Consider the following 23,941-nt stretch of genomic DNA (forward strand, 5'->3'; position numbering starts at 1 on the left):
CCCATGCAATGTATTTTTGGCTATTGCTACAAATATACCCCAGCGACTTAAGACTGGTTTTGTGGTCCAGGGTCACATATAGTATGTAAACATAAACTTTTATTTTGAATGCGATTATTCACGATTAAGCCCTAATTTTTAATGTTTGCGAGAAGTAGTCTCTTATGCTCACCAAGGCAGCATTTATTTAATCAAAAATGCAGTAAAATCAGTAATGTTGTGAAATATTATTACATTTTAAAACAACTGTTTTTGATTTTAATATATTTAAAAATCTCATTTATTCCTGTGTTAGCACTGAATTATTCCAAAATAGTTGACCTGTAGTACATATTTTATTTTGATAGTATGCATTTTAGTAAAAGACTCACTTTTGTTTTCAGCTGAGTATCTTCGAGGCTGAGTATGCTTTTTAAGAGGTGGAGAAACAGTAGTTGAGTCATTCCAAAACCTTGCTCCAGAATCCACACCGTCTCTATCCCCCATGGCCTAAGCAAAAAACAGATACATTCAAGTACTGGCAACCACTCACATACACAAACATGCATAAATCCACTCTCAAGTATTTACAGAGTTGAAAACAGCAGCAAATGTTAGTAAGTTTTCAAAGTATTTAATGTGTGTAAGACACTTTATATTTAAATCAACAACTAATTAGCAAAGAATCCAACAGTACCTGTGAAAAAGTGACAGTGTCATGTTAGTGTGCAGGTTTAAGTATATGAATAAATAATACAAATAATAGCTCTTACCACAAGCTGCACCCTCCCACCATTAAGAATATCTCGGCCAATATCAGGGAGGAAACGATCCCTAAAAAATCATTGAATAGAGCATGTGATCACTGTTAGGAACTGTTAATAACTTATGTTCCATCTGTGTATATTTTTCAGCAGCATATATTGCAGACTGATGTGTCTCACCGTCCCGTGCCTGTGGAGTCTGTGTCGGGATGAACTGCTTGTGTGTGGAACCACTGGTAAGTTCTCTCCTTGTTAGACTGTTTTTCCTCTGCTTTCGGCAATTTGTAAACTTCATTCACTGCTTGGTGAACTGCATTTGACATAAAACAAGAAGAAAAGCATCTGAAAGTTTTTTTTCTGACACATCCATTTAAATGTTTAGAAAAATGAACATTACATTTGTTGATAAGCCCCAAGTTAATCAAAAATAGTTTAATAGTTTTGGACTGTAACTAAGAAGCAGAGGAAACAAGTCTGTGAGCTGGGTAGCGCATGCAAATGAGTTGTTTCGGGAACTTCTGTAGTGCATATTTATGCCAACTAAGCGATAAAAGAAAAACCAAATGAGTACATAGGAAGTAGGGAGATTTATGGACAGCGTCCATACGTGTCATCAAAAAGCCCTAATTCAAAATAAACATGTTCTTGGTGGAGACTAGCTTGAATTGATAACGACTTCTGACGGCCAAGTGCTGGAACTAATGAGCCATTTATTTAAGTCATTTTCATGGTTTTGCAAAAAAGTAAAGAGCAGACAAGGTTTATGGGTTACAGTTGTCATGGGTTAATTGAAAATCCACTAAAAATGTCAAGTGATTAACTCCTCCCTAAGGGCTGAACAAGAAAACGGAAAAAAGGGCGATCCACATTTATTGCTGTTGAAAAGTCCCGAAGTGAAACAATTATCCAACACTAACAGTGTGTTTGTACTTTCAACAGATACGATTTTGAAGCTTTTTCATACGCTTTAGACTAGTAAATGCAAAAAACAAATTATTAGAATACATTTAATACAAATATTTGGACCTGCAAACAAATCATGCCTTTCTCAGAACTACTGTAACTTTCATTTTTTATTCATTTTTACTAGGGTGGTTTTAATAGAGTTTAAATAGCAAAAATATTTATACATTTTATAGTTTGACTGCCACTATATGTAAAATAAGTTTTAGAATAGAATAGAATAGAACATTGCAGGTTAAATGTTCATATAACATTATTTATTTATAATAATAGTTCATCTATAGCATATAGAACTTTATAGATTTAATATAATTCAATGTCAACAATCATACATATATTAAGGACAGGTTCATACTTCAATAAGTATTATTATTTGCTGAGAAGTAACAAAACTGCAAACAACTGCCATTCTACAGAGTTGGAAACGTCTTGGAAAAATGTCTTTTCCAAAAAAAATTGTATGTATGCAAATTGTTTACACATTTCTAGTAATTGTGCAGTTAATTCTCATATTGTATTTTCATATTGTTTTGGAATATTTGTCCTCTTCCCAAATTTGTCACTACTTGAAACACAGTAATATATAATTTAATTAGAAGGGTTATATTGACCTGTTAAGATTGTTTACATCTACATTGTAAATATATATTTTTTGCTGTTTTATTAAAACATTTTTTTTAGTGATAAATCAATAACAGTTTTTTTAAACAATATTTCAATTTTAATTTATGAGATTTGTTGTATTTTGAAAAAAAAAAAAGTTGATCATACTGATTTCAAAGTTAAGGATTCATAAGTTTGAATATACATTGAACCAAAAAAATATCATAACATCTTAGTTGATAATTCAGTAAACTTTATTTTTGACAAAACATCCCATGTTTCTGTAGTAACAGTACGTTTCGGTAGTGACCATACCACATTACAGAATTTTAACTTAAAACATACTAAAATACAAAAAAATGCATAACTGTACTAAAATATTGTTTATTTCCCCCAAATATGAGAGCTATGTTTTCCCTTTTGTCACTACTGAAACAATGATGACATATTTCAGTCGTGATTGTAACGACTGACTGACATAACACCCAAAAAAACAAATATGTCACTAGAGAAACTCCACCAAATGTTTCAGTAGTGACAATTTTAGATACTTTTGAACCTAGCTCAAAGATGCTAATTAGCATATGGTTTGCTAGCACAGTTCTGAACAGTGGTACACATATAAAAACTAAATGTTATGGAATAATTCTCAAAAAAGTGTGCTTAATTTCTGAAAAATGTGTTCAGTAGTGATGTTCCTTGAAATTACACTCATTTTTCAAACTTTTGAACACATTTACCTCAAAATGATGGGACCTATCTACTCACACCTTGTAGCTATAAGAGAGAGGGACACAGGAGTATTTCCTGATCATGTAGTTATAATCAGTCTTAGTCAATAGACTAAAACATGCACTGTTTCGGTAGTGACATGAGAAAGGCAGGACATTTTTTTAACATAAAAAAATTAAGTTTCCTACTTTACAAAGAAAAATAAAATAAATATATGTTTTTAACTTCATGTTTTAAAAGAATCAAAAAAACAACAATAGAAAAAAACTACAAAAATTATTTCAATATCATTTTCATTAATTAAAATTTAAGATTTAGGCCTCGGGACAGCCACCTCCCAATTGAAAGTACCCAATAAATAATGATTTTAAATATATTAAGCTGACTAATATTTTAAATATTATTGTGGGTTTCAATAGATAATAGAAGGATCTTAGTAAATGCTTTTTAAATGTGTTTTTTGGTTGTGGGCCAGCAGTTTGCACTAATTCTTTAGAATGGCCCATATACAGTAAACAGACAGATTTAAGGGAAGGACCTCCAGAGTTAGCCACATATATTATATGATAGAAAGACACGCAGCATCCAGTAGCTGTCAAACCCGCTTCCCCCCATCTATCCCACCCTCAGGACATTAGGGGGCCGAGGAGTCACGGCTGTTAGAGGGGCTCTTAAGTACATTAGGCTGTGTGGTGCTGCTATTGCGGTGACAGGAGTCAGAGAATCAGCTCTTTCACGAAAGTCTGGATGAAAGAACTGAACTGCTGGGGGTGAATTCAGAGGAACGGTTCAGAATGATTCCCTTAAGGACACTGTGCAGGTATTTTCAGAAATCCTGCATTTCCTTTATAGCAATACTGACACAATGATACAAGGTCAATCCTAACAAAACCAAAATAACAATTGCCCTGATAACCCAACAATGACATTAAATACACTGAATTAAAAAAGTATAAATTAAATTTAATCACAACAGAGAAATTGAGGCAAAGAACTACCCAATGCAAAGTCAAATGTTTACATACACCTTGCAGAATCTGCGAAATGTTAATTATTTTACCAAAATAAGAGGGATCATACAAAACGCATGTTATTTTTGATTTAGTACTGACCTGAATAAGATATTTCACAGGGCAGTTTAACTGTTCAGGACAAACAAGGGACTCAAGAACCACTATTACTAAACAAAACAAAGGAGAAAACACAAACACACAGCTGTGGATCATTCGGGTAACACCACAATTTTTATAAATTCAACTATTATTTTCTCTTGTGGACTATATGTAAAGATCTTTTATGTGAAATATCTTATTCAGGTCAGTACTAAATAAAAAATAACATGCATTTTGTATGATCCCTCTTATTTTTGTAAAATAATTACCATTTTGCAGAAGCTGCAAGGTGTATGTAAACTTTTGACTTAAACTGTATGTATACAGATTATGAAATTAGCTAATGTGATATAAATATATTTTTCTATCCTTTAAAAGAAGTATTTAGAACGTTATAATGGTATAATACTGTAATATTATAGAGTAATAAATATAAATTGTATTTTGATGCTTATGCATATACCATCTCTTGTCATTTCTATCAAAAATGCTTTCAAAGATTTTCCAGTTATTTTTGGGTTTGACGTGATAAACTGGAATTTGGTGTCTAAAATGCCTAAATTGTTTCATTGCAATGAAGTCACTCCATACACACACGCATAGGCTGTGCACAAGACACAGTGTGCATGTGGGGGATTCTTGAGAGTGAGCGTGTGTGTATGTGTTTGTGTGACTATGAGACATACCCATGGGGCTTTGATTGTTTGGGAGTTCTCCGAGCAGACTCAAAGAGGGAGGTCAGGTCTTTTATCGTGAGGTTCTGTCTCCCACTTTCCTTTACCCTGGGTCAAACCTTCACCTCCAGAGAGCAGACCACAAGCGGTCAACCAGCGGTCAACACACACACACACACACACACACACACACACATACACAAACGCACGCCATGGTATGTATGCATGAAGCTTGTCAATCACATCAATCTGAAGCAATCAAAAAGAATGAAGGAAATCTGGTAAATCTTTGTGAAATGGAAGCAATATAATAACTCTTAATTTGTACTGGTGCAGGAAAGCAAGAAAAAGGTGGTTTATTTTAACTTAATTTTAACTAATGTTTAAATTTAGGAACTGGTGTTTTAAAAAAATCATAATTTTAATTTTCTTTAATAAAGTGCAAAAAAAATTTTTTTTTGAGATATCACAAATCCTTGGTTGCATTGGTGCAGAAAAGCAAAAACATGCTTTATTTGATTTAATTTATTTTACTAAAGTGCACAAAAATAGAATCATTAGTCATTTGTGGAGGAAATGAAAGGAATCTGAAAAATATTAATGTGAGATTTTGAGAAACTATAAATCCTTGGTTACACTGGTGCAGAAAAATAAAATAAAATCAAATGTTTATTTGACCTTTTTACATTTAAGAACTGATGTTTTAAAAATCATCTTTGATCATTTAATTTTCATTTAATAAAGTGGGGGAAAGGAATAATTAGTAATTTGTTGAGTTTTTAACTTTTTGATGAAAAAGAAGGAATCTGATCAAGCTAAATGTGAGATTTTAAGAACATATAAATCCTTGGTTACACTGGTGCAGAAAAGCAAAAAAAAAAAAAAAGAATTAATAAAAGGTTTATGTGAATTTTAAAATTTAAGAACTGATGTATTAAGAAATATATCTGAACATTTTAATTTCCTTTAATAAAGTAGAAAAAAAATAGTCATTTGTTGAGAAAATCTTAATGTGAGATTTTGAGATCCTGTAAATGCTTGGTTGCATTGGTGCAGAAAAGCAAAACATGTTTTCATTTTAAAAAAACATTTTCACATTTTTATTTTAATATGCCGTTTTGAGAACCAATAAATCATTGGTTGCGGGAAAAAAAGGTTTATTTTACCTTTTTTTAATTTAGGAACTGATGTTTTAAAAAATCATCTCCGATCATTTTAATTTCCTTTAATAAAGTATAAAAAAATAAAACAATAAAATGCCATTTGTTGAGAAAATCTTAATGTGCGAGAAAAACAGAAAATGCGAAAATGAGAAAAGCAAAAATGCTTTATTTCAACTTTTTTTTTATTTCAGTTTTTTTTTTTCAACTCTGATTATTTAATTTTTTTTACTAAAGTTTCCAAAAATAAAATAATAATTAACTTGTTGAGGAAATGGAAGAAATCTGATCAATCTTAATGTGAGATTTTAAAAATCTATAAATCCTTGGTTGCATTGGTGCAGAAAATCAAAAATAAATAAATACAAATAGACATTTTAAAAAATAAATAAACACGTTTTAATAATCTCTAATTATTTTGAACATCTCTGATTATTTTAATTTATTTAACTAAAGTGCCCAAAAAACACCAATAATAATTAGTGATTTTTAAAGTGGATGGCTAGATATGTGAACTAAGTAAGACATTGTATGTCAGTTAAACTCTTTCAGCTGATCTCAAGTATTACTTTTCACAAAATCCGACTCTCTTCTGTGATTTCCTCGCAAAGGAATCCACCCAAACCAAAAGCATCATCTACTCGAGAAGTGATACTGTGCCAAGCCCAGCAGATACAGGAGACTGGAAATACATGACACATGGTGCAAATCAAACACAGGAGAGCAGCAAAAACTTGCAGGTTAATGCAAAGCAACTTTGCTGCGCTTGACTAAAAGAAAACGTGTCAGATGATTGCTTCTCTTTAACAATTAACGATGCCCAACATAAGCGGGGCATCATAAAACTGTGTGTTCTGGTTTTGGGGTTGGGTAAGGCTACCTGCTCTTCCCCTCTGTTGACCTGCGGAAGGCACCAGCAATACAACCCCAACCCCATCAAGGACGGCCCCAAGCCTCAGGCTACAGGCTGGCCGCCGCTCCCCTGCTCTCCCCCAGCAGGGGCTTACATTTCAGCCGAGCGCTCCAAGCCCCCTTCTGGAGGTGATTAGCCCCCTGAAGCCGTGACAGATTCTTTCCGAGATATCCGCCTCACTCGTGTTTATTTTATCCGAGCTCTCTTTTGTGGATGTGCTGGACATGAAGTAACCCACTTGAAAATGGGTATCGGCTTACATACGCCACGGGACTGGCGGAGGAGTCGGAACAACATCAAAAAAAAAAGTAAAGAAAGAAAGCAACCGTTTCGCATGTAAAGAGGATATCTTTCCATTTATTTGCCCTGCTCTTTAACGTGACCCTTCATCTATGCCTTATCTCTTACGCTCGACCTCCCCCCCCCCCCCCCCCTCGGTAGCATCGCGCTGAAAGCCCACCCCCCTCGGGTGGCACTAGGGCTGCAGACGGCGCTCTCTCTCGGTCTGGAACCCCTAAGTGCCCTACCTCCTCTGTACTTAACTCAATTTCACACTTCAGGTCCGCTACAAAGTCTCCTGAAATACAATCATCTTGTTTATTCTCCACCATCCCAAACAACCTAATAGCTAGCTATTTACAATCCCATCATGTGCATTCAATTTGAACGGGCGATGTGTATGTTTTCGTGTATTACACGCAACGTAGATTCAAGCGTGTCCCAAATGACTCGATGGATCCAGTCCACGGGGAATAATGAAAATGGATCAGTTCTCTAAGAACTCAGGAAATTATGCAAACTCATGACAACAACATATTTCCGACTGATTTATATAGAGAATCACTTTCGTCTTCGTATAGCAAATCATTTGATTAGTACTGTGTACTATTCAAGTGATTCATATGATGAATCATTTTATTCATATAGTGAAAAAATTTATCCATATGGTGAATAAATTGATTCATATAGTGATTCAATGGATTCCTATGCTGAAGCAATTTTATGTGTTCACTCTGGGAACTCTTTTTTTTTTATTTTTTTTTAATAAAAAAAAATTAAATGTTTAAAAGATAGTTTTATTTAACTCAACTTTTATTTAAAAAAAATACTATAGCTGGTTTAAATTTATGACAATGTTTTACTGCCATGTTAAAAAAAAAACTAAGAATACAAGATTAAAGTTTTGAGAATAAAGTTAATATTACGAGAATAAAGTCGAAATACAACAAGAATAAAGTTGTAATAATTAGAGAATAGAGTCAAAATATTTCAAGAATAAAGTCGAAATTATGAGAATAAACTCAAAATATTCAGAGAATAAAGTGGTACTATGTTGAGAGAAAAGTCTAAATATTTCGAGAATAAAGTCAAAATATATTTTGAGAATAAAGTTGAAATATTTCGAGAATAAAGTTGAAATTAAAAAAATAAAGTCAAAATATTACGAGAATAAAGTCAAAATAGTTGTAATATTAGAATAAGGTCGAAATATATTTTGAGAGTAAAGTCGAAATTACGAGAATAAAGTCGAATTATTTCGAGAGTAAAATCGAAATTACTATAATAAAGTCAAAATATTTCAAGTAAAGTTGAAATTACGAGAATAAAGTTGTAACATTTCGACAATAAAATCGAAAATACATTTCAAGAGTATAGTCAAAATATTTTGAGAAAAAGGGAGAAATTACGAGAATAAAGCCAAAATATTACGAAAATAAAATTGAAATTACAAGACTAAAGTCAATATGTTTTGAGAATACAGTCAAAATTATGAGAATTAATTTGTAGCAATTATGAGATGAAAGTTATAATATTTTGAGAGTACATTCTAGCCTATTGCACATGCAAATGGCCCAGATTTAGAGCACCAGGAGATATAACATATATTTAAAAGGGTTAAAAAAGAAAGCTGGCACCCCCCAAAAGAATGTCTTTTGGGTAGGGGTGTGACTCTCATGAGACGAGACACGAGATTGAGTGCATTTTGATATGAACTTGTACTTTATGAAATTAAATATATTTCAATGAATTATATGCAGTAATAAACGTAAACTAATGCTGCGTGATTCTGGGTAAACTGAAAAACAATTTTCTTTTATAAACTGGAGATCACGATTCTGAAGAAAAAAAGGATTAGAAATCTAAACAAAATTATGTAATTTACTAGTGGTTCTGACAGAATGTTCATTGCTTAAGTCTAAATTTTAATTTTAAAAAAATGAAGGAGCCAGTGTCTCAATTAATAAAAACTTGTTTCACTAATGGAATCTCTTGAATATATAATTCAATGACAGATACTTTTTTTAAACGTGCAGTTGTCGCCACCTCCTGGCGGACGAGGATAAACCTTACACTACATACGTGTTAAAGATACTTTTATTTTGATCGCAACTGTAAGTGTTTATAAGTGTTACAATAAGTGTTCATACCCAAACTATAAGCTTTTATCCCAGTACTTATGTTATTTAAATGTCTGTAACAAAGAAATAATGATGATTATGTGGTTAAAAACACTGTTGCTTTCTGAAACAGCTGCAGTAAGAATGCAGATTTGAATGTCTTCAATAACTTTCACATCATAAGCGTCAGTGGAGCGCGTGCAACAGTTTTAATAGACACCGCTGAATCATTGTCATTCATGAATAAGATCGCGTGGGTGTTTGAATAGAGATCGTGATATTTTAACTATTAGTCATGCAGCTCTAGTGTAAACACTGCAAAATGTTTTGCCATGATATTGTCACGTTCTCGCGGGACACATCGGAATATCGCGAGATCTCGTGCCCTACTATTGGGTGTGTGAGCTGAATAAAAATTTGTTCCTGTTCAGTCTGTTAATAAATATCATATTCTTGATATTAAGCTGTTTCCACAAGTCCTTAAAATGGACTCTTTCTCATTCCAGTAAGATAATGCGGCCGCTCGGACGGCAACAATATTAAAATAAATTCCGGTAGCCTGGCAACTTCTCCCGGTGCTCTCAATCTGGGCCTTTGCATGCACAATATAGGCTATATTATCACTTTAATTTTTATGATTTAAATTCTCAAAACCTTTAGACTTTATTCTTGTAGTATTTCACTTTATTCTCGTAATATTTCGACTATATTCTCATAATAGTTCAATTTTATTCTTTAACGTGGCACTAAAACGTTGTATAAATTGAATCCAAAAGAGGTTGTAAATTAAAAATCAGACACGTAATTACTAGAGGCATCAGCAATAATTGAATGGTAAAAAATGTATTAATAAGCAATTTTTTTAAATGTTTATTATTTAATTATTATTTATTTTGGGTTCATTTTAAGGAAGAAATCTAGTCATTTTTAAGCAACAGTTGAGTTAACTAAAACTACCCAGAATAAACATTTAACCCAACAGTCAAACCCAAAACATAAAATTTATACTAGAAAATGGCATAGAATAAATATGCAAATGAAGACACATATTCTTTTAATTTAATGACTCACGTGAATAGTAAATATGTTGATTCATAAAGTAGAGATTCAATTGATTCATATGTTGCAACAACGGATTTGTAGGTGAGTCAATTGATTTGTGATGCAACTATAGTGAATCAATTAATTCATATAAATATATATATTTACATATATATAATGATTTGTTTGATTTGTGGTGCATACATGCATGAATTCAGCCATACCTTTAAAGTCATCCTTGAAAGTAGGACGTGTTGGCTTTTGAGTTTCTGTAGAAACGTACTGGTTTCTGTGACTCCTGAACAGGGCCAGACGTGGATTTGGGTCTAGAACACATAACACAGACAGGAACACAGCCACAAATGAGCTCATACTCATACGCAGGATTCATCGAGCGGACAAGCGCAAACAGAAAACTGACAGAAACCAAAGCTTCACTTTCCATTACGAGACCAAAGGGCCCATGGAGCAGTGGCTCTGAGAGCCTGACACAGGCCCTCATTTCATGGGGCCATGATTGGATTTGTGGCATTAGAGTCACGCACTCCTGACCTTGATCAAAGCCGGCTTCAGGCCAACCCTGGAGGATCCAGACCAGGGCAAGGACTACCGTGTCTGGGATTCTTCTCAGACTCACGGCCCATTTAACTTACAAGCGCTGATGTTTTCCTAGCTCCTAGTAATGAAGCTGGTTCTCGGCCCTTGGAGCTCAAAGCACAGTGGAATATATGTAAGAATGTTTGCAGACGGGCCAATCGAACATGACAAGGCATGGAACAGGGTGGAGCTGGTTGATGTTATGGCAGATTAAGCTTCTCATGGAACCACAAGCTCCATGCTAGTATGGCACGACTGTTTACCAAAGACGTAGAGAGAGAAAAAATTCTAAAAAGGCCTTGAAGCTTGGCATGAACTTTTAAGGGAATGGCCATTGTTTCATTAAATGGATAGTTCATCCAAAAATGAAAACACTGTACACTACAAAGAACACTGTAGGGTTTTTGTCTAAGAAGTTTCTGTGTCTCAGTACAGATTGATTGATTGATTGAGGGCAGCCTTTTTAGTGGTAGTCAGTGTTGTTTTTGACAACCATCTTAGATTTAGTCTTAGTCTTAGTCTTTTGGACTAAAATGCTTCTTAGTTTTAGTCAAATTTTAGTCACTTCTATATGTGATAGTTTTAGTCCAATTTTAGTCGACGAAAAGTCAAAAAGGTTTTAGTCTAGTTTTAGTCAACGAAAAGTCAAAAAGGTTTTAGTCTAGTTTTAGTCAAAAAAAGGGAAAAAGGTAGTCTTTTAACAAATTAATGTAGGTCAGTAAGTATTTTGCTGTTGGGTAGTGTCACTTATAAGTTCTGAAAATAGCAGATCTATAGTTCAACACAATGTGAGCTTCCGGATCGACTATTTTCACCAATAATTACAATAATGAAGGTATGTTTTAGAATATAAAAGACAAACAAGGATGGAATGCTAAAACGGCTTGCCATACTAGTATAGCAAAGAGTATTTAATGCTACAACGGCTTGCCATAGCGTCAGATACTTTTTAAGTTTTAATTGGCATGCACAATAAGCGGAAATGTCATGCATTTCAAACGTCTGACGGACCACCCACTAACATTTTCGTCTATTCACGTCTCGTCAACGAAAACTCACACATGTCTCGTCATGTTTTAGTCATCAACGAGCCATTTTTATCTCGTCATCGTCTCGTTATCGTCATGAAAAAAAGTGGCGTCAACGAAATTATTTCGTCATCGTCATCGTTGACGTCATTGAATTACAAGTTAAATGGTTTCAAATATAATTCAAAAGATGGATACATTTCTAGATAAATATACTTACCAAATAATCTCTTCTGCTGCTGTTTTCTACCCTTCATTTTATTGGCTCTCTTCAGCATGAGAAGGGCAGTGGACTCATTAGTGAAGCCCCTGAAACAGAAGTTAACAAGAGTAACTACACTGGTCTATAAACAGTTTGTAATGTAGAATTGAAAATTATTTTCTAATAAGTTTGACTAAAATTGTGGCACGGAAGTGAAAGGACTGCACAAAGTAGCACCGACACATACCATTCTTTAAGGATTTTTTCAGATCTCTCAGACAGGGTGTTGGTTTTGAGACTTGATCTGGAAATTTGTTTAGAAAACCATAGAAATTGCACAAAAAATGAGCATAAATGTTTAATGCTTAAATTTAAGTAATGATCGGCATTAGACGTGAAGCGAGTGAGTACCTGCTACTAAGGTGAGGTGACACGCTTGGCTCCAAGCAGGCTGCACCTTCGTTATCTGACCAGGCATGTTTCGGCTGAGGTGGAAAAACAGATAAGGTCTTTGGAGGCATCAGAAGAGGGAGTGGAGACTATTAGAAATACAAAAAAAGTGAAAAAATAGCATCAGTATGCAGTTTCCAAGACAAAGACTTGCTTGATGTGCACTTTCCATTTTTTAAGGCTCTGTTTGCGTCTTGGTTATAAAGCAGTGAAGTGTATTCAACGATCTCTACATCGCCACAGCAGCAGCTGCATCACATCACAGTGCTGCTACCGTGATAGAAAAGGCCAGCTCTCTCTAAAGAAAAGAAACCGCAGGAGAAAAAGCACCGTGCTGAAAAATGACATCTGCTGACGAGAAGGAAGTTTGAGGCGGCCTAGAAAGTAATTGTGTTTTTGGAGGCAATAAATTCGGCACTTAATCACCCAGAGAGACTCTGATTGTGCCGGCCCACAGACAGAAGGAGGGTCCGTAGGTCTGTTACCTTTGGCAAAGGCAGCTGTTCCGAAAATGGCACCGTTCTGGCCGGTAAGGCGTTGGAATCCAGAGTCATCCAGTCTTTCTCCAGCGCTTTCTATTCACAACAGGACACAAACAAAATGCAAGAGCTGAAAATGGACTGCGCCATTCCAAAATGGCATGTGATGGGATTTCTACAGTTGATAAAGTGCATCTTGATGTTTTCATTATTGCTTCAAAGCAAGTAGCAGATCACATTAAGCTAAAAGCACTGAACTGGTTTCCTGTGTGTGACAAACACTTGAGAACGTATCCACTTCAAAACTGTCAGGAAGAAATTGGAAAGCCAACACACGGAAAACTCTAGAATTTTCAGATGTAGACCAATAATACAGATCAATTTAACATGACATTGTAATACACTATAATGAATCGCCTAATAAGCTACACAGATGAGCTCACTTAGTGTAATGCATAGGTTAAGCCAATGTTAAGTTGAGTAAACGTGATACAAACGGGCAGAAAATAGCAGGTGACATAAGAAAAAGAAACAACGTTTTCCTTCCCCTCTTTCCCGCTCATTGACTGCTCTTTCTCAATAGCTAATCACTGCTGACAGCCGCCCGCCTCAAAGCTATGAGCGCTAGTTAAAGGACTGTCAGCACAACTGCCCAGGCTATCTGTCTGCCGACTTCACCGTCATGGCAGGAGCACCAAGCATCTGCTCATACCTCATCAAAAATGAATTCGTCCATGTCCACCTCTTCTAAGTCCTCATCGCTTTCTGTGATCTGAGCAGCAGCTAGAGCACGGGCCAGCTTTTTCCGCAGAACGCAGCCCCTCCATGCAGCCTGCAGGGGCAATACACACAGCCATGAATCACGTGCAAGCATAAATATTGTGTGTTATCCCATTAGGAAGATAAAACATGTTAACCTCTGTTTAATTGCCCCGCGGTCTGCAGTTTGAACTTTCTGTGACTTTGGCTTTGTAAGACAAATGTAACACCGGGATGCCTTTAAATCTGCGTATTCCCCGCGAGGAAAAAAAGACTTAACGGATCAGAACCCTAGCGCTCCCACTCGAGCGACACGTTGGAATCTGATTAATCATTTTCTTTTTTCGGTCCGAGTCCTTGGAGACTCATTAAACACAAAGAGAGAGAAAAAATATCCCTCAGAAGTTACATGTGAAAGAAATAGCCTGTTTTCAAAAGCACTACCTACCGACTCAAAACAAGCCCTTGGCAGTAATAGGTGCAATGAAGATGATTTAATTTTATTCAAGTTATTTATTGCATTCATAAAAGGAGGTATGGAAAACACCTTTTCGGAGATATTTCAAACAATCCTTGATCAAATCCAAAGCGAATAAGGGAAATGAGTCTCACCTGAATAACAACAGCCGCATGTTCCCTCTCTGGCCTCCTGACGCAGGTATCTTCCACCTTATGAACATTTGATTTTGTGTTAGCTTTTGCAATTAAGCCTGGGAGGCCCTCTTGTCTCCGCAATACGCATCTCCTCCGCCAGCGTCGCTGGATCGCCACAGCTGCCGCTCTGAGTGATAGCAGAGAAGACAATTTTATCTCATGACTCACCAAGGTCATGAGAGACTAAATGAATGTCGCTGAACTCGAGCCTTGGATGATTCATCTGCGTTAAAACATCTGGAGAGAGACCCAGCAGGGGTCCTATGTCATCTGAATGATTTAGGGATGAGCTTTATTTTGATTACCTTTGGCTAAAATTAAATGTACCTTCAAATCTCAAAAAAGAGAAATTAAATGCTAGAGTATGAGAAATCATGTGTGTGAGAGTCATACATTTTAAGGTTCAGTTCCTGAACAGGTTCCTTCTCACTTTGTGTCTGCATGCAGTCAGTAAGTTGAGTCTTTTGTGGATTGCGTTTCTGCCAGTCTGATGTATGCTGAAGTTGCTTCTCTGGACCTTGTCCCTTTGATGCTTCAGAATAACCACATGAACTACTGTTAGTAGCTGCCGCCAGTGTAGAAACCTCTGTGACACAGCTGTCGCCGTATTCATGGGCGTAACGCTGGTCCACCGCCAATCTGAACAGGTCTACTTGGTGGCCAATGCCAAGAAGTTGGGCATCATGTTGTGTGGACGCAGAACTGTATGAAAAAAACACAATATGTCATATATCAGAAGCCGTTTACACAGAATGCAGTTTTGCATTCCACTTCATTGCTTGTAAACCTTCTATGTAAACATGTGCTGAACAGACATGATTGGCTATGCGTCTTGCGTCTTTTGCAATGTCTTGCATGACACGCCATTATAAAAAGGTGGCGTTCAAGTACTTCCCTCTGTTGAAAAGTACTTTTGGTTGACCTACGTCTCACAATTTTTAAAGGAACCCTGGGTGTTAAAGGTCCTTGCACACTGATTCTGATTTTTTCGTATGCATGTTTTCGTATTCATCATGCTAAAAATTTGTCATGCACAGAAACCTTGCACACTGAGTCTGATGTGTATTAAGCTGTCGGAAACATTGCTGTATTGCAAAACAACACAGTAGTCTTCGAGATGTGAGGATGATTTGGCTGTCCTCTGTCAACATGGATGTCAGTGGTTTAGTTTCATGCTTCGGTAGCGATACTGGAGCCACATATTTAAAAAAGACCACAATTGATCCTGAACAGAGACTGGCAGCATCATAAAGGTGCGCGCCAGGCATTGAAACCAGCATATAATAGCCATTTTATATTTTGGCGTTTGTATGGTGTCTCTCAATTGTCAAAACACCTTTAAATATGCTTGCTATGAATGTGAAAAATGCAGAAAAACAAACCCGATCCTAATTGTTTTTAGGACAGACGTTTCGGAGACAGTACGTCAACGTGATTGTTTGTCCAAAAATTTTGGAACATTTTGGACTCAGTGTGCAGTGACTTAAGACTTAAGGCTTAATATAATGTAAATGATGTCGCTTACTGAAATATGTTATAGAAAACCCATGAAAGATTTACATTATTAAAAAAAATCCACATTGTTTTATACATATTTTGGACTATGGGGGGCGCTATTATTTCGATGATGTCAAATGGTTGCACTCTGTGAGCTACTGCTGCTACCTGTTGCTATTTTTACCACAACACAACTCGGAAAATAAAATACTGATATGATGACCACAGCTACTGAAAGAGCTTACAGGTGGCAATAAGTGTAAGCTTCAAACAAATGCCGTACCATAGATTTTTCAAGAAGTCTAAACACCTCTGGATATTGAGTGAAATCCACGTTGTAGTATCATGACCAGAATCGGCATGTTTACATCCAGCCAGGATGGCATCTAGCGTTTCTTGTCTCTGCCGTTTGTAAGCTCTTTCAGTAGCTGTGGTCTACCAAAAGCCTCAAAGGCATCAGGGCTGAAGTGGAGAGAACAAAGACGCTGGTCTTTAGGACGTTTTATTCGTCCACAGTCATCTTGCCATTCTTTTCTCCTCTTCTCATCGCTAGGGAAGCAGTAAAGATTACAACCAAAATTACAACCAAAAGCCACACAATGTGGCATCGTATCAGTATTTTATTTTACGAGTTGTGTATTCTGAGTTGTACTGCGGTAAAAATAGCAAAAGGCAGCACCAGCAGCTCACCGAGTGCAACCATTTGATGTCATCTAAATAATGGTGCCCCCATATTGTCTAAAATATGTACTAAATGGTGTGGATTTTTTAAATAACATTAAACTTTCTTGGGTTTTCTACTACATATGTGACCCTGGACCACAAAACCAGTCATAATGGTAAAGTTTTTGAAATCATCTGAAAGCTGAAAGCTTTGTTAGGATAGGACAATATTTGGCCGAGATACAACTATTCGAAAATCTGAAATCTGAGGGTGCAAAAAATTTAAATATTTAGTAAATCGCCTTTAAAGGTATCCAAATGAAGTTCTTGGCAATTGAATATTACTCATCAAAAATTTAGTTTTGATATATTTATGGTAGGAAATTTACAAAATATCTTCATGGAACATGATCTTTATTTAACCTGCGTTTTTAATTACCTTTGTTTTAGAAATATATTCAATCAACTATCAAAAACTATATATCTTTTGAAAGCTAAAACACTCAAGATTCATGTTCTGAGCTTGTTTTCGAAATTAAAACACCAGAGAGGAAAGGGTTAACATAAATGCTGAAGGATCACAGCCATTTAAACCGAAAAAAGTGAACGGCACTACTTCCGTTTCATTGCATATAGTTCCGATCAGCTCCGACAAGTCTTAGAAACAACAGCACACATTTCAAGGTAAGGGTTCACTCTTCAAAATGCATCCCAGTTTTTAATCCAAAACAACGAGTAAATGGGGTAAAAACCGAAAGATCCTCCTTTGATCCTCCTAATGATTGTTACAAATATACCAGTGCTACTTATGACTGGTTTTGTGGTCCAGGGTCACATATTTCAGTAAGAGACATCATTTACATTATATTAAGCCATAGAAGTCTTAACACCTGGGGTTTAAACTAGCCTTTACCACAAAAATTAGAAAATTTCTTGTGGGATGTAAAACTGCCATATAATGAAGTTTTTCAGGAAGTCTCTACAAAGGTGTCTCAATACCACTCTAATTACTCTATTAGCCATGGCTAGTTCGACCCCTCCTGCCCCTGACCCTTCAGCCCATTTCTGCTGTCAACATCAGAAACCAGCTCTGTCACCACAGGGTCCCTGCTATTCTAATCCTCTGACACGGTTAAGGGGGCATCCGCACCCCTCCAACACACACTTTAGTCCAGAATAGAGTCATAAAACGAGCCTTGGAAGAGTAAATATGTACTGGGAAACAAAACTACCGTCAAAACATGTTGAAATTAAGTACAAGGACAGAGATGTATAACAAAATGGCTAATTTGATTACCTCATTAAAACAAATTAATGTCAAATTGCATATACAGTCAGCAATGACCATTCTGAAAGCCAAACATTATTACAAGCTGTAAAAAGCAAGCCAAGGCAAATAAATACAATCCTAGACCTTACACAGTTCCCCTACTTACTGACATCTGAAATTACCTCAGAGAAAAATCGGGAAGAGTTTCTTTTTTTAGATAGCTTGAAGAACTAATGCAGCTTTTGCTGGAACACAACACGCCTCTTTATGATTTAGTGGCATAAATTCCATTTTATTGCCACAGTTTAATGACATCCCTCAGTTTAGTCTGTCGCTCTAATCAACACAGGCATTGGTTTACCATCGTATCGCAGTCAGACGGCAGAGTCTTCACCTTGCCAAAGCTGGGGACTGACACTAGGTCAGGTCAGATGTTAAATGGCTGCAGTGGTCCCCACGGGTGTGCAAAAGACCCTTTGTGCAGAGCGCGCGGCGGAAGGGTTAGGGGGGTATCTCTAAAGTCCTCCAAGCCATAAGAGACCTCAGTTTGAACCACAGGACACACAGACTTCTGCCAATCATGCTTTATGAAACATGGCGAGTGTTCTGCTTTGTTTGCTGGTGGTCTGAAGCAACGTCTGAGGGGGCTTTTGTATTGACAGAAGTGTAAATGTAATATTTTTGGGATATTCAGCATGCATAGGCTCAAAAAGATCATTATAAATTGCTGCATCAAAACCACAAGATTTAAAAAAAATTACTGCTCAATTAAAATTTTCTAAAAAATTAACTAATTGAAAAAATATTTATTTATTAGAACCATAAATGTGACCCTGTACCACAAAACCAGTCATAAGGGTAAGTGTTTTTACATTGAGGTTTATACATATGCATCTGAAAGCTGAACAAATAAGCTTTCATTGATGTATGGTTTGTTACATGTTGGATAGGGCAATATTTGGCAGAGATACAACTATTGGAAAATCTGGAATCTGAGGGTGCAAAAAAAAACAAAATATTGTGAAAATTGCCTTAAGTTCTTAGCAATGCATATTACTAATCAAAAATTAAATTTACTAAATATCTTCATGGAACATGAGCTTTACCTAATATCTTAATTATTTTTGGCATAGAAGAAAAAACAATAATTTTGTCCCATACAATGTATTTTTGGCTATTGCTACAAATATACCACTGGTTTTGTGGTCCAGGGTCACAAATAATAATTAAAAAATTATAATTATTTATTTATTTATATAACATTCATGTCTTTTAGGGCTGGATTTTTCAGAAAAACTGAAACTGTTTGTCTACCTGATCTCCATCTTTTGCTGCTGGAGAAGTGAATCTCGCTGCTCTTGCTGTGCTTGACAGAGGGCCTGGAAACTCCACTGCTGTTCTGGACATTTACAGGGCACTGCGACAGCAGCAGTCTGCTCATTATTCAACTTAATCAAGCCAGGCACTGTCTCCAGAAGCAAGGACCTGAGGGAAAACAGGCATTTTAGAGATTTACCTGATGAAAATGTAAGGTGAAGCGACCACACAATGTGCTCAAAGCTCTTTGAAATGATTGGTTTAATTGTTACTGACTGTTTATTTCATAATGTATAGCAAAGCTTTAAAGCTAACTTAAGATATTTCTTTCCCTTTTTTATGTATAAAAAGAATATAGATCAAATATAAAGAACCAAAAAACAATTTTACTTTAAATAGCTTCTTTTGTAAAACAATTAGCAGTTCAGAGCTATATGTAAGGTTACCGCATTGACTGTCCACTGCAATCAGAAAAAAGTTAACGGGTAAACTTTAGTTCCAGCCCCTCCCTCTCTCTGTCTCCATGGGCTTTCTATTGGAGAATATTTACATTGAGCAGATGAAATCAGTTAGGAAATGGGGATAAAACGTTTAATGAGTTTGACATTCTGGACCCAGGAGAATCAACAGAGCGTCTGTGCATCGGCTAAGAGGTTTAGTCAGAGTCTGCCTTTCTCAATGATGACACTCGGCTTGGATTAGAAGTGAAAAAGGGTTTGCTGGCCTCATTCCAGAGAAGTGACAGCCACTCACGTGAGCCCATATTGCTTTTTTTGGTCTGTGTTTTAATTTGCGAAAGTGTATGAGAAAACACAGGTGTAGCTTAGTCTTTGCTGAGAGAAGTAAAATAGAAGAACAAAGGGCTGATAATTATTGTAGTCGCTTATTTTATTTCATTAAATTTCATTTATCATTATTTTTAAAAGCAATTTTAGCTTTTTAATTCTTATCATACTGAAAACATTTACTGACATGAAATAGTTAGGAAAAATATAAAACATGAAGTGTTGGCAAATTCTGGTAAGCTGATATTTCCATAAAAAAGGTTCAAAGAGTTCAAAACATCTCTAAAAGCCAAAAAACGCTTTACATTTACAAAGCAGACATGGTTATGTGATACACAAATGCTCCTTTTGGCCATGTTGTTTCCAGCCCGCCAGGCTCTTATTGCTACCAAAAATCTGACTCTATTCATTACTCATGAAAACTTCCCTGTAAACAAAGAAACTTACAGGAGTTTGATTAATCTAGCTCAAGTCTGCTCTCCCAGACTCTGAACGCTCGTGCGCTGTGTACTTCTTTGAAATATCCTTCGGTTCTTTAATTTAGGCTGTGTTATCACTGGACGGGGATGAAAGGGCTAGCGGAGAGCGAGAAAAACACTGGGTCTAATTCCGTTGTTGGCATTGAGGGTTAGACAAAGTTCAGCGGAATACTGAGCCTGACTCGAGTGAACTTCCTATCCATCATTACAGAATAAAACAGATGTAAAGACACAACAGATATACTTCACCTTAGACTTCTCCTTGGAAGTCACATGCAAAATGTGGAAAATAAGTTTAAAAAATAACTAACAAAATAAACGGCTAAAAATATCACACCATATTGCATTTTAAGTAAGTAAGTCAATTTAGTAAGAAGTTTCTGTCAGGAAAAAAAAACGTGTTGCCAACGTTAACTTTTTAGGCCTTCTGAAATATAAACTCATGACAGTCAACAAATCTCTTGGGTTTTTTTCCATTTTGGCTGAATGAACTGGATTGCTTTTTGAGAATTTAATTCCAACATGCTTTTATATTTTCCTGAACTTCCTATTCTGTCTCTCACACTTTTTTTCCTATCACATAAGAACATATCATTTGCTCATTAAAAACTCTCAGCAAGCTGCTGGCACTTTAGGAGCGCATTTGCTTAAAAAATATTCCCCCACTGAGCAAATATTTTCAGAATTACGAGCACTTAAATCCACGTGCGTACAGATGTCACTGGGTAATCCAATAGCAGACACAGATACAATGGCTGGTGCAGTGATATGGGCCGGAAGCTCAGCGGTAAAGAGGAATGTTTATTCTACTTTAATCGCCTGGTGCACTTCCAGCCAATGTCCCTGTTCACATTAGTTTCACATTCTCGGACAATTATGAAATGCTTAGTGACTTTTGCTGGAATGCACACATGACAGCTTCTGCCCAATCCAAAATAAATCTCTCCATTATAAAAGGTGGAAATGTGACAGGAAGCGAGGTGGGAGAGAGAGAGTGGTGGGGGGCGGGATCGGCTCAAGCTGGGATTCGAACTTGGGACACCCATAGTGCAACGGTGCTGTATGTCGGCGCCAACCTTTATATACTAATTTTCGCTCTCAACAATTAATTTACACCAGAGTGTAGCTTAGTATTTGCAAGTGCCAACTGAAAAACTAACTAACCTAACTGTCAATGTAAAAGGTCCTAAACTAGATCCTTGTGTTACACCTACCTCCAGTTGCTTTCCTGCTGTAGTGGGTTACCAGTCAGATTAAGTTCTTGAAGACTGGTGCATACCTGAAGATTCAGACAAACGTTCTGCAAATCTAAACGAGAGTCAGAAATTTAATTTTGGGATTATGTTTAAATTACTTACAACCTAAATTAAAACTACCAGTCAAAAGTTTTTGAACAGTAAGATTTATGTTTTTTAAAGAAGTAAAGAAGAAGGCTCACCAAGCCTGCAATTATTTGATTTAAAGTACAGCAAAACAGTAAAATGTTAAAATATTTTTACTATTTAAAATAACTGTTTTCTATTTGAATATATTTTAAAATGTAATAGGCTTTATGCCGAACGTCACATGACCAACCCCGGAAAACAGGTCTCATTGCTTCCGCTTGTCGGAGAACGTGTTAATAGCCGTAATAAATAATGGCGATATCGACGGACTTTTAAGGTAATCAGTTAAACAAGCCAGCTGTTTATTGTGGACGTTTCATTCGATATTTATATATAAATGTTAGTGAAAAGAATAAAAATTTTAAACTTTTATATATCAATCCACATATGTGATGGACATTGGTTATGATCATTTTTAGTGTCTACTTTGAATGAATCTTGAGTAAATCATGTTCATATTTAAAGAGGGATATGCAAAACGCGTGAACCGGAAGCAACGAGACCTGTTTAGCAGAAAACGGAAGCCTGTTGGGCATGAAGCCTATTTATTCCTGTGATCAAAGCTAAATTTTCAGCATCATTATTCAGTGTCACACGATCCTTCATACGCTGATTTGCTGTTCAAGAAACATTTATTATTATTATTATTATTATTATCAATATTTAAAACAGTTGAGTAAATTTATTCAGGGTTCTCTGATAAATAGAAAGATTCAAAGATCAGCATTTATCTGAAATAAAAAGGTTTTGTAATGTTATACACTATACTATTCATAAGTCAGAGTCAGAAGTTTTTTTTGGAAAACAATTATAAAAAATGTATACTTTTATTTAGCAAGGATGCTTTAAATTGATCAAAAGTGATGATAAAGACATTTGTAATATTAAAAAAGATTTCTGTTATTTTGAACTTTCTATTCATCAAAGAAACCTGAAACAATTCTACTCAGCTGTTTTCAACATAATAATAATAATAATAAATGTTTTTTAAGAAGCAAATCAGAATATTAGAATGATTTCTGAAGGATCATGTGACTGGAGTAATGATGCTAAAAATTCAGCTTTAAAATCACAGGAATAAATTATGTTTTAAAATATATTCAAATAGAAAGCAGTTATTTTAAATAGTAAAAATATTTCAAAATGTTTCTGTTTTTGCTGTACTTTGGATCAAATAAATGCTGGCTTGGTAAGCAGAAGACACTTCTTTAAAAAACATTCAAAATCTTACTGTCTAATAACTTGTGACTGGTAGTGTTTGAGCTAAATTTTTACATTTGAAATATTTTGTTTACCTGCATGCCAATGTGACCATTAACTGATATCAACTTAGAACTGTAAACGTGTAAATGTGTCATTAAATGATTGAAATATACTTTAAATCTCAGGGGGACTTGAAGTAAATATTTTTGTTCAAAGGGGTTTGTTTGGGAATCTCTTCATCACATGAACAAAAATGAATAAACAGTAAAACAGCAATGACATAAACGTCATCCAGGTTTTAGATATTTTTGTCAGTTATACATCAGAAGTATTTAGTAACTTGCATAATTAATAATTGACTGAAAGGTGCGTTTGTCCCCAAATTAATAAGCATGGATTGCAAATTAATTCACATGACATTTACATTGCCATTACATTGTGAATATTCAAAGCTGAATGATGCATCATAGACTTTTTTAGAAACATTTATAAGAAAAAAAAAAGTGAGAAGCAATAAATTATAATTTACTGCTGTTTTGTAAATACTTTGTAATCATGTAATCCATAAAAAAGTAACTGTAGTTTTATTAGGAGTATTTTAAAATGTAATGTAATCAAATTACAAGTACTACATTTTTGGAATCTGATTACTTAACCCAGATTACTGACCCATCACTGATGGATGCTTTGGATGCAACCAGCCATTCTGGCCTTAATTGAAGACATTCAAATACTATAAATAAATATTTATATGATTTAGTATATAAAAAATGTTATTCTCAAAAGTACTTAAAGGAACAGTTCACTAAAGAATGAAGAAAAAATGCAGAATC

General features: G+C 35.5%; 1 protein-coding gene across 1 annotated transcript in view; it reads right to left on the reverse strand.

The window, feature by feature from the left end:
- Positions 1-23,941, reverse strand: part of lrriq1 (leucine-rich repeats and IQ motif containing 1) — a 36,341-nt gene that overhangs the window by 4,904 nt on the left and 7,496 nt on the right. Inside the window, 13 exon segments of the mRNA XM_073850185.1 lie at positions 372-489; positions 753-813; positions 924-1,053; positions 10,565-10,666; positions 12,186-12,274; positions 12,415-12,471; positions 12,579-12,706; positions 13,103-13,192; positions 13,809-13,928; positions 14,468-14,636; positions 14,903-15,211; positions 19,254-19,424; positions 21,735-21,828. Coding sequence (XP_073706286.1) covers positions 372-489; positions 753-813; positions 924-1,053; positions 10,565-10,666; positions 12,186-12,274; positions 12,415-12,471; positions 12,579-12,706; positions 13,103-13,192; positions 13,809-13,928; positions 14,468-14,636; positions 14,903-15,211; positions 19,254-19,424; positions 21,735-21,828 — 1,638 coding nt within the window.

This window comes from Garra rufa, chromosome 11 (genome assembly GCF_049309525.1).
Source record: "Garra rufa chromosome 11, GarRuf1.0, whole genome shotgun sequence".
NCBI lineage: Eukaryota > Metazoa > Chordata > Actinopteri > Cypriniformes > Cyprinidae > Garra > Garra rufa.